This window comes from Thalassophryne amazonica, chromosome 13, assembly GCF_902500255.1.
Source record: "Thalassophryne amazonica chromosome 13, fThaAma1.1, whole genome shotgun sequence".
NCBI classification, from domain to species: Eukaryota; Metazoa; Chordata; class Actinopteri; order Batrachoidiformes; family Batrachoididae; genus Thalassophryne; species Thalassophryne amazonica.
The window spans coordinates 67789270-67805813 of NC_047115.1; the positions used below are offsets into that span (position 1 = coordinate 67789270).

The following is a 16544-nucleotide window of genomic DNA, read 5'->3' on the forward strand; positions in this document are numbered from 1 at the left end:
ATATCAGCTTGGGACTCCGATGAGGGCGGTTGCATCTCCTCCACTCTCCCTTATCTCTGCTCTCTGCTTTAACTTCAAGTCCTACTTCACCAGACTGTGAATTCCTCAAATTATATTGGATACTGGATCTATTGGACTACTATTGGATTTACCATGGAATTGATCAGCTGGTCTCTGAACGCTATTGACACCATTTTTTCTACAAGAAGGTCAGGCCCGGGGGATCCTACCTGCCCAGATGGAACGTATCCTGCGTGCTATGTTCTCGACTCCTAGGGGTCTTGGCAGTTGCATGCTTGGCGCCTTTCTCCGTTGAGGACGTCGAGGATTTATTCATTTTTGGTCTTATGGTAGCAGGGCTGGTACTTTCTGGCTTATGTGCTGTCCTGATCTACTGGAAAATTGGCAAGACAGTGGCATCAAGAACCACGGCCCTTCCCTTGTCCATCATGATTAACAAGGTTGGCAAGGTAGTGCATTCTCAGACTGCGATGACTCTGTTCAGGCCTTCGTGATCATTTGGCTCTTTCTTATCTCAACTCACAAAGACAATAAACTGTTTTCATAGGACTGAAGCATGCTCCACTCCCTCCCCCCATCAAACACCCCACACTCCGGCTTCTGCTCACGTCACTCCTTCCCCCTTCTGTGGGGGCGGTGCCGTTCTAGCTGCAGCTGGTCCTCGTTCCTCCCCCCAAGCTGACAGTGGCGCATCTCAGGGTTGCTGCGTGACCTTCACCCACTTGCCTCAAATTCGGATAACAGACTTCTTCAAATTTAGTGCACATAAACAATGTCCAATGTGTATGTGCTGTCTTTAATTCTGATGTGTGCCATTATTATGGTAAACAAGTAATAATTGTGGACTAACTGCTGTCTGAGATAACAAGAGTGTAAACATAATTTCTCCACTGTGAGATCAATAAAGTATATCTCATCTCTCATCTCATCTTATTCTTCATACGCAACTGCTTGTTTGATATAAAGCCATTCCAATGGTAACCAAGTATCCTCTGAAGAGATCAAGTACCACAGACATCCATTCATTGCCTTAGGTCACTGGTTACTGTCCAAGACTCACGACTATACAGTAAGAAAGGAAGCTCCAGGACTCTGAAAACTTGCAGCTTCGTTCTCCTGCAAGATAACAGCATCATAAAACACCTCTGTCCAGCCACCTCATGATTCCATGTACTCTTTCCAAGTATCTCTAGATCAAGACACGACACGGCATGACATGACGTGATGTGACGTGAATGCCACTGCTGAGTCCAGGACTACTAGGCTGGCAAACCGCTTCTACCCACAGGCTGTCAGGCTTCTCAATAACTTTCTGACACACTGACCCTCCACCACCTGAGTGACTGTTATTTCACTGTCATTCTTCTCCTCATCATTATTACTATCATCCTCTAAGTATTTATTATAATAGCTCTGTTCACTATTTATGCATCCATGCACCTTACGACTCCTGCAAAGCAGGAATGCTACTTAAAACTACACAATATTGCACAAAATTACCAATACTGCATAAACTGCACATCCGCACATCCCCTAAACTGTACATCCTTTAAATAGTGTATATAATACCATATGTGTATTTTATAATGTGTTTCCTTTTTTAATCACCTGATGTGAACTTTCTACATGCAAATTTTCTAGGGAGAATGAACAGAGTAAGAATTTCATTGTGTGGTATAACTGCCTGTTTTACTGTGCACATGACAACAAAATAAACTCTTAACTCTTAACAGATGGTGTGTCACCTGATCACAGATTCCTCTAACAATGCCTTCTTGTCCATTCTCAATGGCCCTCACAGCCCACTTTCTCAGCTAACAGCCTAAGATTCCCATCAAGACATGCACTATGACTCTCTGGATGATATATAGAGTATCCTCAGATAGGAAACACCTCTTCCTATGAATTACACTTATCGGCAACTTTCAAGGTGTGATTAGAGAAAAATAGCCACAAAACATCTTAAACTCCAGTTTTGTCTATGTCTGCAATATTACTTGAAATAGAACTGGTCTTTCAAGGAATGTGTTAAATATGCACCCATGTTACCATTAAATACAAATATTAAGTCATATATCACCATTTTATTCATCACATGACCTTTGACACTGGATAACCTTTAAAATTTAAGCTCATTTATCATGGTTACTTCAAGGAATTACTTAAATATACACATATGTTTGCTATAAAACACCAACAGAAAATTTATATATAATTTTCTGTTGGTCACATAACCATTGGCTTTGGGTGGCCTTAAAAGGTCACAGTTATCTCAAATAGTTTGAAGGCAAAATGGAATTAAACATGGTGAAAGGCTTGTTTTGGCTCCAGTCACCCCAGTGACCCTTGTTTGGAGTATGGGGTATGGAAAATTAATGCTCCACAAATAAATTATTTACATGAATCGGTGTCAACGTAAGGTGCAGGTGTTGAATGCCTGGTGTAGTTTTTAGATGTTAAGTTCAGGACATGTTTTGAAAAATATGAGCAGATTGCTTGAAACTGAGTCAGTAGGTTACCACCTATACATGAAAGGACAAAACCTGACACACATGCACACATATGCATGTATCTGTTCATAGGGTTTATTACATTTTGCAATAACAATCCTAAATATTCTGTAATCTCCATGTTTGTGTCCTGGCCATCGACCATCTGGCAGTGGAAAACTCCATTGCAGGTAGTGAAATTTCCCGAGAGCCATTATCGGACCATTGTTATCAGTGTGATATTCAGTTCCACGAATTCAGCGTAAATCCCAATATATGTAAAAAGAAAGGTATGAAAACACACATTCAACCCCAGCATTGGGTCAGTCAGGCACATTCTCCTCCAAAAGCAATTTTTACTTTATTTTATTGATCAATAATTTGATGTTTCAAATACTTTACTGAACCTTAGCTTGTATTCTACAAGTTACCTACCAACTACATCAAATCTATCAATAATATCAGTTTGACCTTTAAAGGCACTCAGAGTACATTGTTCCTCCAAAAGCCACCACCAAAAGCAGATCTAAAGTCTATAGTCCAGAGCCACAGGCGTTGTATAAAGAGTGCAACCTCAGACATGCTTTACATCAGTGGGTTCATAACGCACATAAACTCTGCCTGCACATATCATCCCCAGTTGCCTGCAATGGTATATTCCTATGACAGAGTATTATGGCCACTGTAAAACCATAAAAAACAGAGTGGGAGACAGAAAAAGGTCATATTCACAAATTCATATTGACCTATTCTCTCTCCTGTGTCTGTACATACAAATGGACACTGTCAGGTAACACAAATGATAAATGATCACAGCCATGGATGTTTCTGAACTGTTGCACCTCACTAAAATGTGCTTTGGCATCAGCATCTGTGATGTGAGGTTATGAGTGAAGCAATGTTATTCGTGAAAGATAAAACTGCACTGCCCCCCCCCCCCCCCCAACCTCCTGCCAAGGACAGTTTATGTGATTGAAAAATCTAATTTTCAACTTTGACTCCAATTACCTTGACTTTCACTAAAAGGAAGTGTGTGCAACATTTGGTCCAAATCATGGTTGAAATTATATTGCTTAATCTTGAAATTTGCCCATATATTTTTTAATAGTAGTTTTGGGGTCAACCTTTATCGACAAACTAAGTTTGGTAGAAATCAGCAAAAGGCCATGGGGAGGAATAGGCCAACAATCAGGCAGATATGATCCCAGATTGACCCCAGTGATTGACCTATGGCAAATCTGACTTGGTGGGCAATTCCAGAACTCTCATATGTGTATCAAGTTCAATGCAAATAGGAGTGGAAAAACCTGAATTTTGATCTTTGACCAGACCAAAAATCTGGCCCTGGACTTTTTGTTCCAGACTGGCCCACTACAATCCAGGCACCTCTGAAGTACATATAACACAAAGCCCTTGTATACTGAGTAATATCCCTTATATTTGGAGCTTTGAATAAAATAAATAATGAATACACAGTATGTTGTCTCACTTGCACGCGTAGGTGCAACTGGAAATGGGAGGGGGTGGAATTTTCATTTATATGAAGGTTAAACATTTATAGTGAGACAAATAAGTATTTGATCCACTGTCGATTTTGCAAGTTTTATCACTACAATAATGGAGAGGTCTTGTAACGTTTATCATAGGTAACCTTAACTGTGAGAGACAGAATCTATCGCTCCCATTGCCTTGTCTTCCTTCTCCACTGGGAAATGAAAAAGACTGCACTTTTCGTGACTGCTTCAGTGATTGCAGCCGAAAACCAAACAGTACACCATTTATTTGTGCAATGGGAGGCTGTCCCAGAAGTGGTCAAATCCAGCGATATCACGCAGGGGGTTCAAATGAGACTGCGCTGCCCTATTAATGATGGACACAGACCAGCTGTCAGCAATTCCTGTGATTGCTGTCTCCATATAAAAAGCGGTTTGATTTGGCAAAATGACCAAACAACGAACAAAATGGATAAAAAAAAAAAAACAACTAGGAAGCCCACTGGACAGAAAGAGCGGTGCCTGCTGTTGGCACAGCTTGTGGAGGAGAATAAAGGAGTTCTAAGAGGGAACTTGGGTCCCAGGATCACAGCACAAGGGAAGAGGCAGACTGGGGAGCCACACTGCCAACAAATCAATGCGTCGTTCCCTCTCCTTGTGATGAGTGTGAGAAACACTGGTACGTGCGGCAATTCAAAGCAAGAGGGGAGATTGGAGCACACAAGTGAAGTTCTCCTCAAACAGGTGAGTTTAGGCTATGGCTGCTGGCTTTGCTTCCATTGATATGAATAATTGTATGAATTTTCTAGAATTTACATGCAATTACTTTTTTCCCATAGCCAGGTATCACGATGTTGTGATGACCTTCATCTCAGGCATTGCGTTACTATGCTAGTAAGAAAAGTAAACTCATTCCTGGTGAGGTCAACAACAACATTATCCTGCACAGTCAAGTCAGTACTGAATCACTGCCATTCAACATACAGAGAATATCTCTCCTTCCACTCGGTCTTTCTGCCATCTTATCTGTTTAAGACACTCTTAGGCTTCTTAAAGTCCTCCTCCCTCCTCTTAACAGTTTTTCACCTTAACAGTTCTTTTAAGGCCTAAGATGCTTTTGTGAATAACTTTTACCCTTACCAATGGAAAATTCTAAGAAATGTCTTAGCATTCAAGGAATTCTGATTTTTCTTAGAATGACGTCACTAAGAGTTAAATGGACTGCATTTATATAGCATATCTGCATTAGACGCTCAAAGTGCTTTACAATTATGCCTCATATTCACCAATTCACACAGACACACTCACACACAATGTGAGGGTGCTACCTTGAAGGCGCTCACTACACACCAGGAGCAACTCGAGGATTAAGGACCTTGCCCAAGGGCCCTTAGTGATTTTCCAGTCAGGCTGGGGTTTGAACAGATGGATCGCCTGGTCTGAAGTCCATGTGCTTAACCACTAGACCATCACCTCCCTTAAGAGTTACTTTTAGCCTCAGGATGCTTTGTGAATACAGGCCCAGGTCTTCTTAACCCTTAACCCTCTGGGGCTCAGGGCATTTTTTGGACAATTCACTCGCCTGGCATAAATGTTTTTATTATTGCTGTTAACATCTCTCCCTACATCCCACAATCAAGTTTATGTCTCTTTTTTCAGGACAACCTGTGCTTTCATATATATGCTTTTGTTGTGTTTTATTAGTGTAATAAAGGCTTACAATCAGAAATAAGAAAAGAAAAAGTAAAGCAGAAAATAATTTTCCACACACATTTATTCAAACACACAGCAAACTATAATAAAAAACTGTTTTGACACTTTATAAAGGTAATTTGAGGTCTTGTGTGAAAGACTGACAAGTGACAAGTTTTTTTATTCGGCACACAAAATATTCAAATAGAAAAAAATGAACAATTCCACAAACAAACACAGACAAAACTAGTGAGTCCGAAAGGGTGTGGGCTGAAGCAAAGCTTATTAGTGCCCACCCCTGCTAGTACAAGTCCAACAATTCTAATCAGTCATATTTACATAAATACAAATTCATTACTACGTCGACACACAGACATACACATCAATATACTATTCACTTATAATTATATTTATATAGTACCAGATCACAAGAAAGTCGAATCAAGGCACTTTACACCAGTAAGGACTAACCTTACCAACCCCCAGAGCAAGCACTAGGCAACTGTGGTGAGGAAAAACTCCCTATAAGGAAGAAACCTCAAGCAGACCAGGCTCTTGGGGGTGACCCTCTGCTTGGGCTGTGCCATATACCTATATACATACGTATATACTTTACAAACATAAATATATACATACATATACACAGTCACTTATATACATATACATATACACCTACCCATATCTATATATCTACATACGCATATACATACCCACACATTCAAATATACAATAAGTCCCACTTATAAATTGAACATTCCATATAAATCAAATTATATTTGCTTCTTTATGATACTTAGACATAATGTTCTTTTTGAGTAGTTTCTTAAATCTTACTAAGGTACTACTCATTCTAACCTCTGTTGAACATTTGTTCTTACTGGTGGTTTCATAAAAATTGCACAACCTCTTAAACTATATCTGGATTCCCTCAATCGGAACAGACTCTGGACATGTCTCGGTAAGGCTTGGTTTTTCGCTCGAAATAAAGTTTGAATTGTAATGTAATCGACCAAATCTATGAATTTTAATAAATTTAAAGACACAAATAGAGAATGAGTTGGTTCACGATATTGTTTATTGCAGATGATTCGTATGGCTCGTTTTTGCAAAAGGAATATTGGATTGGTATTTGATTTGTAAGTGTTTCCCATGACTCAACACAATATGTATATGGTACCATCAGAGAATGATATAAAGTAAGTAACCCTTCTTGCGGCAGTAGGTCTTTGGCTTTATACAAAATGGCTATAGTTTTTGACAATTTTGATTTCACATAATTATATGTGGTTTCCAGCTAAGTTTATTATCAATTATAACACCTAAAAATTTATTCTCTGTTACTAACTCAATTTCCTTATTGTTTATAGTTAAATTTTTACATTTGGGTGCCTGTTTATTTCCAAATATAAACATTTAGTTTTCCCAAGGTTGAGTGACAACTTATTAGCGTCAAACCAAACCTTAAATTTTTCCAGTTCTTTCTCCACTATGTCCAGAAGCTGTTCAAGATTTTCACCGCTACAGAACACAGTTGTATCATCCGCAAAAAGGACACATCTCAGTGAACTCGACACCCAACTTATATCATTTATATAGATTATAAACAACAAAGGACCCAGCACTGAGCCCTGCGGCACCCCACATATGACATCCCTGAGTTCAGAATTTGTATTATTGAATTGAACATACTGAAATCTGCCTTGTAAATAACTAGCTATCCATTCATATGCCAGACCTCTGATTCCATATTTCTGCAGTTTAATTAATAGTATTCCATGGTTAATTGTGTCAAACACTTTCTGTAAATAAAAAAAACACCTATTGTGTATTGTTTATTGTCAATTGCAGTTGCTATACTTTCCACAAAGTCCATCAAAGCATGTGATGTAGTTTGAGACCTTCTGAATCCATATTGTTCTTCACAAATGATGTTATGCTTCAGTAAATAATCATTTAATCTTTAGCAAATATTTTTTTCAAAATTTTGGAAAATTGTGGCAGGAGTGATATAGGTCTATAATTAGAAAATGTGTGTTTGTCACCAGTTTTAAACAGAGGAATTACTTTGGCTATTTTCATTTGAGAAGGAAATTTACCAGTACTTAGTGACATATTGCAAATATAATTGAACGGTTTTACTATATAATCAATAACTTTTTTTTAATAAAGCCATATCCAAATTATTAAAATCAGTCGATTTCTTACTTTTTGAACCATGAACCAGATCAAGTATTTCCCTTTCATGAGTACCACCAATGAACATTGAAACAGATTTGTTAAACGTTGAATTATTTACCCAGAAGTTATTAGTTGATGAGTCAATTTTACTGGCAAGATTTTTACCCACATTAACGAAGTATTCATTAAAGTGTTCAGCAATAGACTCGTCGTTATCAATCGTGATGTAGTTGTTACTCTGAAAAAATGAAGGATAATCTCTAGTTACTCTATTCTTTTTTACTATTTCATTTAATATGTTCCATGTGTTTTTGATGTTATTTCTATTTTTGACAAGTAACTCATTATAATATATTTTTTACTGAGTCTCATGATATTGATTAACTTATTCTTATATGTTTTATACTTACTTTCAGCTTCCTTAGTTCGTAGTTTTATGAATTGTTTATATAGTACGTTTTTCTTTTTACATGCCCTCTGAAGCCCCTTAGTTATCCATGGTTTGTTGCTATATTGATTTCTATATATTTTGTCAACAAATGGACAGTGTTTATTATACAAACTGGAAAAAATGGAAATGAAAGCATCATATGACCTGTCAACATCATCAACAAAAACATCTGACCAATTCTGACTTGATAAATCCTCCCTTAAATTATCAATTGTTTCAGGTGTTACTTTTCTACTCATGAATTTGATATTGCTTCGATACTTACAACAACCCTCCAATGCAAAGACTGAGAAAACTGGCAAGTGATCACTGATATCACTGACCAGTAGTCCCCCACTAAGATTACCTGATATAACGTTAGTTAAAATATTGTCAATGAGAGTTGTTGTATCCATAGTTATTCTGCTAGGATGAATGATGGTTGGAAACAGTCCTAAACAGTACAAGGTGTTTATAAATGAGGTAATTTGTGGATGATTGTGAGGGTTTAAAAAATCTATATTGAAATCTCCACAGACAATAAATGCTTATTTCTGATTTTGTTGTACATTCCTAAGATAATGTCTTCAAAGGTGTCAATATTTGTCCCAGGAGCTCTGTAAATACAACTAAAACTATGTTTTGGAGTTTATAGATGTAATTTCTATGGTAACACATTCCATGATGTTGTCCACTGTAAATGACATGTTGTTAATGAGTTTACAGTTATAATCTGACCTTACAAACAATGCAATGCCTCCGCCCCTTCTCGTCTGCCTAAACCAGGAACAATTCATAACCATCAAGATATACCAGATCTTTATTATCCTCATTTAACCATGTTTCTGAAATTGCAATAACTAAAAAACATTTTTTGGATGTTTTCAAACAATCATTAATAGTGGACAGATTACGAGAAAGACTTCTGCTGTTGAAATGTATAATTGAAAAATCTTCATCATTGATTTTATAATTTTGAATTGTTCTTCTGTAAAATATTTGCACTGTCTCACAATATTCTCACTGAAAAAGGTATCAGGATCATTTTCAGATTCGAAGGGGTGGTTAGCAGAGTTATTATAAAAATGTATCTAGACAGAGCTCCTGGGCAGAAATAAACGGATCATTATCCTTAGTCATTATGTCTCTCTTGTCTCCGGGTGTAGATGATGTGGATGAGTGGGTTGCTCCAGTCTGCATCATGGTGCTGTGATGTGTTTGAGTCCTCATACCTATTGTTCATATTTGTCCAGCTCCTCGATGTTCCTTATTGCCATAACCTTTGCTTGTTCTGGTGATCCGTTCAGTTTGATGAATATTTTACAGTTTGAAGTCCATGTGTGCTGGATTTTTCCCTGTTTCTTTAAGAAGCGTGCTTTCCCGGCGATGTCGGCATTCCGTTTGGTGAGATGTTCATTGATGAATACGTTTGTCCCTTTCAGTTTTTTTGTTTTAACAGTGCTGTTTTGTGTTTTCTGTTGATGAATCTCATGATGACGGTTCGTTTATCACCGTCATTTCTCCGGGGCAGAGGGTGGCACGCTTCAGTGTTATTTAAATCCATTTCTATACCTTTAGATAGGAGGAAATCAGCAACCTGTTTTTCCACAGAGCTGACCTCCTGTTCACTGGGATCCCCTCCGCTCTTATCTGTTACCGCCCGTGCGTAGGACCGTGGTTTGATGTGAAGACCTGTGATGATGACGTTGTTAATTCTGGTGTACTGCTCCAATTCAGCCACTCTATTTTCCAGCTGCACCAGATGCCGGTCTTTCTCGGCGTTCTGGAGCCGTAATGCCTTCACCTCCTCCACCAGATCCATGATTGATTTCTGTTGCTGCTTCACAACAGAAATCTCCTCTGATAGAAAGTCCAGAGATTTTTTAATATTGTCACCTTCCTCCGCTGTCAGAACCTTCTTAGGCCCCATGGTCGGCTTATGAGCAGCTTGACGATCGCCGATGTTAACAGCCTGCGTTGTTTGTCACCGGGATGGATCTGCACTGCGCTGGTGGCGCGGCCTCGGTGTTTCCGAGGCCTCGGGGAAGCGGCAGTCGTGACGCGCGGCTTTAATGACGCAGCGCGCGGCCTCAGTGAATTCACCACGTTGGGCGGGCTTCGGACGTTGTTGCTGTCCAGTCGCGGGGCTAAGTTGCCGGTTGAGGTGGTATTCCCACTGTCCGGGTTGGCAAACACCGGCATGGCAGATGGCAACTACAAACACCACCTCAGAAAACTCAGGTACAAACTTTTTGCAGCTCGCTCTGATGACACGCAGCTCTGAGAGAGTGATGACACGCAGCTCTCTAGTGGTTTGAACAGCTGTATCTGTAGCCTTACCATTGAGAATTAATGGTGACTGTACAACAAAAAGGTTCAAACAATAAACACAAATGCACATTTTGAACAATATATACAAAATGGTCTATGCGTTTGTTTGTCTACATCTCAAAGCAATTTCTGTCTGCTATTACACAAAGGTTACATCACAAACTTCTACTTCTACTGTGTTTTGGAGTGTTCTGTCCTGCTCCTAAAGCAGCTTTCATTTACACTTTGGCCCACTTTGGCTCCTAAAGCTCCTGTCACATTGGCGTATCCGTAGAGATGCTCATTGCAGCGTATTGTCTACGCTGCAATGAGCAGCTCTCCACCCACTTCACGTGGAGTTTTTTCTCAATACGTAGCAGTATGTTGAGGGCTACATGCGTAGGACGGAAGAAATTAAACACGTTTAATTTTCTTTGGTGTACAGCACAGCATGGAGCCTTCATGCGAGTACACACAGTGCCATGCTGCTGTCCGCTATTGTGAGCCCGCCCATGCTGCAACATCGTACTGTATGCCACTTCACACCTCCCACCGGGCTCCATTGTTCTTCTGGAGCTATAAATACTGCAAGATCGTTGCTTCACTTTATCATACTGGACTTACTATATGAGGACTGTTCACCGCGTCGCAAAGCTGACTGTTGTCGTTTCATAAAAGCGCTCTCTCTCGCGTGCGCTCTCTCTCTCTCACGCTCTCTCTCTCTGTGACACAGAGAGAGAGAGAGAGAGTGAGGGAAGGAGAACACGCGTGCGAGAGAGCGCTTTTATTTTAAGGAGTCTGCTCAGACCTATATCTGATCAGACCTGTTGCTGTGACTTTAAAATAAAAGCACTCTTGCACACGCTCTCCCTCCCTCCCTCACTCTCTCTCTCTCTGTGTCTGATCAGACTCCTTAAAATAAAAGCACTCTCTTGCGCGGGCGCTCTCCCTCCCTCCCTCACTCTCTCTCTCTCTCTCTCTGTGTTTCTAATCAGAGCTGTGACTCTTTAAAATAAACGCGCAGTCGCTGCATGTCGGTGCGATCATCAGACGACCAGATCGATCAGGTCTGATCAAATCAGCACACCTGATTGGAGCAACTGGAGGTTTAAAAGTTTAACGAGTCACAGCATTTCGTTCAGGGCAGCCTTTATCACAGCCAGACTCAGCAGCATCTGGACACAAAGAAAGTGATCCACCAAGACAAATAATAATAATAATAATAATAATAATAATAATATGATAATAATAATAATAATGTTAAACAACTCTGTTTTTGAGCCGCACAACACCTGCAGTAGAGAACAGAGTGCACTTCCCAGGAGGCAGAAAGTAGCACTGAACTGGTTGCGGCATGGTACACGCAACTGTGTGCACATATTACAATGCGAACACATGCAGCTGCAAGTATGAATGAACACTGAAAAAGGCTGAGTACGCACGTATTTCTAGCGTATTTAAATCAAACACAACGCCGCAATGAGCAGCTCTATGAATATGCCAATGTGACAGGGCCTTTACAGTCTGAGGAGCAGCCTTCCTCTCACTCCATTGATACGGTAAACTGTGCTTTATGCCAAGAAAGCTACAGAGTTATCCAGTAACATTCCCATGCAAACTAGTGGAGCAATCCTGATACTTACACACTCTTTGTTTGAGCATATGAGATTGTCATCAGAGGCTCTCCGTCTGCTCCGTCTGCTTTCACTGATTAGATCATTAGATTAGCGCATTAGATCCCAATAGTATGTACTCAATGGAGCATCCAGGGGGCTATTCAGACAGGCCATCTAGTAACATATCACTCCTGAAAACGATCTTTGGCTTTTCATGTGAGGTAAATCTGCTCTACAATTGGATTTTGGAAAACCATGTGGCGGTGAACCAGTTCTGATTGGACTCTCACATTGCGCATGTCATCACAAAGCTTCTATGAGGAATACAAAGATGGCCGATGGCTGGCTCAAAAGTCCGCGGAGTTAACTTTTCAGCAAAAAAAAAAGAAACAGTTTCTATCTCATATCATTAAAAAGTTATTTATAATTTAGTAAAGCTTGGTCTTAGCCGTCGTATATGACACGTACTTGAGATGTCCTTTAATGATGATTGCTCACTACAACAAATATTACCCATAAATCAAGCTGACTTCCAGTCTTGCCCAGTTAAGAACTATATTCTATTACAACCCCAATTCCAATAAAGTTGGTACATTGTGTAAAATGTAAATAAAAACAGAATACAGTGATTTGCTCTTCAACTATATTCAATTGAATACGCCACGAAGACTAGATATTTAATGTTCAAACTTATAAATTTTTTTTTGTGTGTGTGTGTGTGCAAATATTTGGTTATTTTGAAATGGATACCTGCAACACGTTTCAAAAAAGTTGGGACGAGGCAATAAAAGACTGGGAAAGTTGATGAATGCTCAAAGAACACCTAATTGGAAAAATGTGAGTAGGTATAAAAGGAGCATCCCCAAAAGGCTCAGCCATTCACAAGCAAAGATGGGGTGAGGATCACCACTTTGTGAACAACTGTATGAAAACATAGTCCAACAGTTTAAGAACAATGTTTCTCAACGTTCAATTGCAAGGAATTTATGGATTCCAGCATCTACAGTTCATAATATAATCAGAAGATTCAGAGAATCTGGAGAACTTTCTACACGTAAGCGGCGAAGCTGAAAACCAACATTGAATGCTCGTGACCTTCGATCCCTAAGGTGGGACTGTATTAAAACCAACATCATGAGGATCTTATCGCGTGGGCTCAGGAACACTTCAGAAAACCATTGTCAGTTATCACAGTTCATCACTACATCTACAAGTGCAAGTTCAAACTCTACCATGCAAAGTGAAAGCCATACATCAACAACATCCAGAAATGCCACCTCCTTCTCTGGGCCCGAGCTCATTTCAAATGGATAGACGCAAAGTGGAAAAGTGTGCTGTGGTCTGATGTTTTTGGAAATCATGGACGTCGTGTCCTCCGGACAAAAGAGGAACAAGACCATCCAGCTTGTTACCAGCACAAAGTTCAAAAGACAGCATCTGTGATGGTATGGGGTGTGTTAGTGCCCATGGTATAGGCAACTTACACATCTGTGATGGCACCATCAATGCTGAAAGGTACATCCAGGTTTTGGAGCAACACATGCTGCCATCCAAGCAACGTCTTTTCAGGGACATCCCTGCTTATTTCAGCAAGACAATGGCCAAGCCACATTCTGCACGTGTTACAACAGCGTGGCTTCGTCGTAAAAGGGTATGGGCACTAGACTGGCCTGCCTACAGTCCAGACCTGTTGCCCACTGAAAATGTGTGGTGCATTATGAAGCGCAAAATACAACAACTGAAGTCGTACATCAAGCAAGAATGGGAAAGAATTCCACCTACAAAACTTCAACAATTAGTGTCCTCAGTTCCCAAATGCTTATTGAGTGTTGTTAGAAGGAAAGGTGATGTAACACAGTGGTAAACATACCACTGTCCCAACTTTTTTGAAACATATTGCAGCCATCCATTTCATGCAAATTTTGCATTTATGCAAATATTTGCGTAAAAACAATAAAGTTGATCAATTTGAACATTAAATATCTTGTCTTTGTGGTGTATTCGGTTGAATATAGGTTGAAGAGGATTTGCAAACCATTGAATTCTGTTTTCTTTACATTTTTCACAAGGTCCCAACTTCATTGGAATTAGGGTGGTATTATCGTCATTATTATTATGCTTTTTTAAAGTGACTTTTCATTTAATCATCTGCTGTGGAAAAGAATTTAAATGCAGTAATAATGACAAAACATTACAGTACAGCACGTTATAGCCACACAGAACATACACACACACACCTTTGGTCTATCTGTAATTCCATTCTGTACAAGCTCTTTCGAGACATTTGACTTCTTGAAATCTGGTCTGCCTTGGGATGAGACCCCCTGGTTTTGTCCATCATTGTAGTTTTCCCAGTGGGCAAAGCCTTTATTTTTAGAGGCCTTCCGGTGAGTGTGGTGCTTCATTTTTGGAAAGGTGTGGGAGCTAACGCCTGTGTCACCCCAACTGTGTTCGGTCCAGAGCAGCTCCGTCTGGGTGGCCTGGCTGATGGTGGCCCTCTGCAGGCGCACAGAGATTCTCTGAGCTGAGCCGGTCATTAAGGTGATGGACCGGCTGTCCAGAACTGGACCTGCTGATGTCACGGAGGGGAACTCGAACACTTCATCCTCATCTAAAGTGAGAGGACAGATGATGATGAAGAAATTAAATTTTAAAAAGTTGAACAATTTGACACAACAGAGGTTTGCTACAACTCAGTACCACCAGTAACTCGAAAAATGGGTGTGTATGAGTGCGCATGCGTATCACAAAACACAATCTGACGCAAAATCCTAGCGCTGTAGATTGTTGGCTCTTGGTGGAGGTATGAGTACTCCTCTCATTAGGAGTTTAAAAAGGTGATAATGACCTTTGCACGTGGCCAGCGCTGGGCTGCTCGGTAGCGAGCTGTGGGTCAGTCTTGCAGGAGAAATGCTGCCTGGTGAACCTGAGCAGACGAGCTTACGACATGCCAGCACGAGCAGCTCCCGGCATTGCTTATGACAGTTGACACCACAATCTGCAAAACAACAAGAAGTTGTGGGCCAAAATTCTGCACGTAGAAATGTTCAAATTCAATTTTCTCTTCCTGCACAGATTCCATTTTATTAACTAAACAATAACAATACATGTGTTAAATCATTTGGAATGTTGACTTGATTTTCATATGAAGTTATTTTAAAATAATATAAACCACAGTAACATGTACAGTGAGGAAAATAAGTATTTGAACACCCTGCGGTTTTGCAAGTTTTCTCACTTAAAAATCATGGAGGGGTCTGAAATTTTCATCTTAGCTGCATGTCCACTGTGAGAGACATAATAAAAAAAAAAAAACTAAAAAAACAAATCCGGAAATCACTATGTATGATTTTTTTAAAATAATTTATTTGTATGTTAGTGCTGCAAATAAGTATTTGAACACCTGCCAACCAAGAAGAATTCTGGCTCACACAGACCTGTTAATTTTTCTTTAAGAAGCCCTCTTATTCAGCACTCTTTACCTGTATTAATTGCACCTGTATGAACTTGTTACCTGTATAAAAGACACCTGTTCACACACTCAATCAACCACACTCCAACCTGTCCACCATAGCCAAGACCAAAGAGCTGTCTAAGGACACCAGGGACAAAACTGTAGACCTGCACAAGGCTGGGATGGACTACAGGACAACAGGCAAGCAGCTTGGTAGAAGACAACAACTGTTATGATTATTTATTAGAAAGTGGAAGAAACACAAGATGATTGTCAATCTCCCTCGGTCTGGGATTCCATGCAAGATCTCACTTTGCGGGGTAAGGATGATTCTGAGAAAGCTCAGAACTACACAGGAGGACCTGATCAGTGACCTGAAGAGAGCTGGGACCACAGTCACAAACATTACATTAGTAACACATGGTGCTGTCATGTTTTAAAATCCTGCAGGGCAGCAAGGTCCCCCTGCTCAAGCCAGTACATGCCCAGGCACGTCTGAAGTTCACCAGTGACCATCTGGATGATCCAGAGGAGGCATGGGAGAAGGTCATATGGTCAGATGAGACCAGAATAGAGCTTTTTGAAATCAACTCCACTTACCATGTATAGAGGATGAGAACAACCCCAAGAAAACCATCCTAACTGTGAAGCATGGGGGTGGAAACATCATACTCTGGGGGTGTTCTTGTGCAAAGGGGATAGGACGACTGCACCATATTGAAGGGAGGATGGAGGGTCTCCAGACCTGAACTCAAGAGAAAATCTTTGGAGGGAGCTGAAACGCCAAATCTGAAAGATCTAGAGAAGATCTGTGTGGAGGAGTGGACCAAAATCCCTGCTTGCAGTGTGTGCAAACCTGGT

General features: G+C 40.2%; 1 protein-coding gene across 2 annotated transcripts in view; it reads right to left on the bottom strand.

Moving 5' to 3' along the window:
* Positions 1 to 14334: 14334 nt before the first annotated feature.
* Positions 14335 to 16544, bottom strand: part of rasgrp3 (RAS guanyl releasing protein 3 (calcium and DAG-regulated)) — a 124136-nt gene continuing 121926 nt past the window's right edge. For both annotated transcript variants that reach the window (XM_034185083.1, XM_034185082.1), the window contains exons 16-17: positions 15078 to 15227; positions 14335 to 14840 (exon numbers count right to left, since the gene is read on the bottom strand). In XM_034185083.1, coding sequence (XP_034040974.1) covers positions 14395 to 14840; positions 15078 to 15227 — 596 coding nt within the window. In that variant the 3' untranslated portion in view covers positions 14335 to 14394. The remainder of the gene's footprint in view (positions 14841 to 15077; positions 15228 to 16544) is intronic.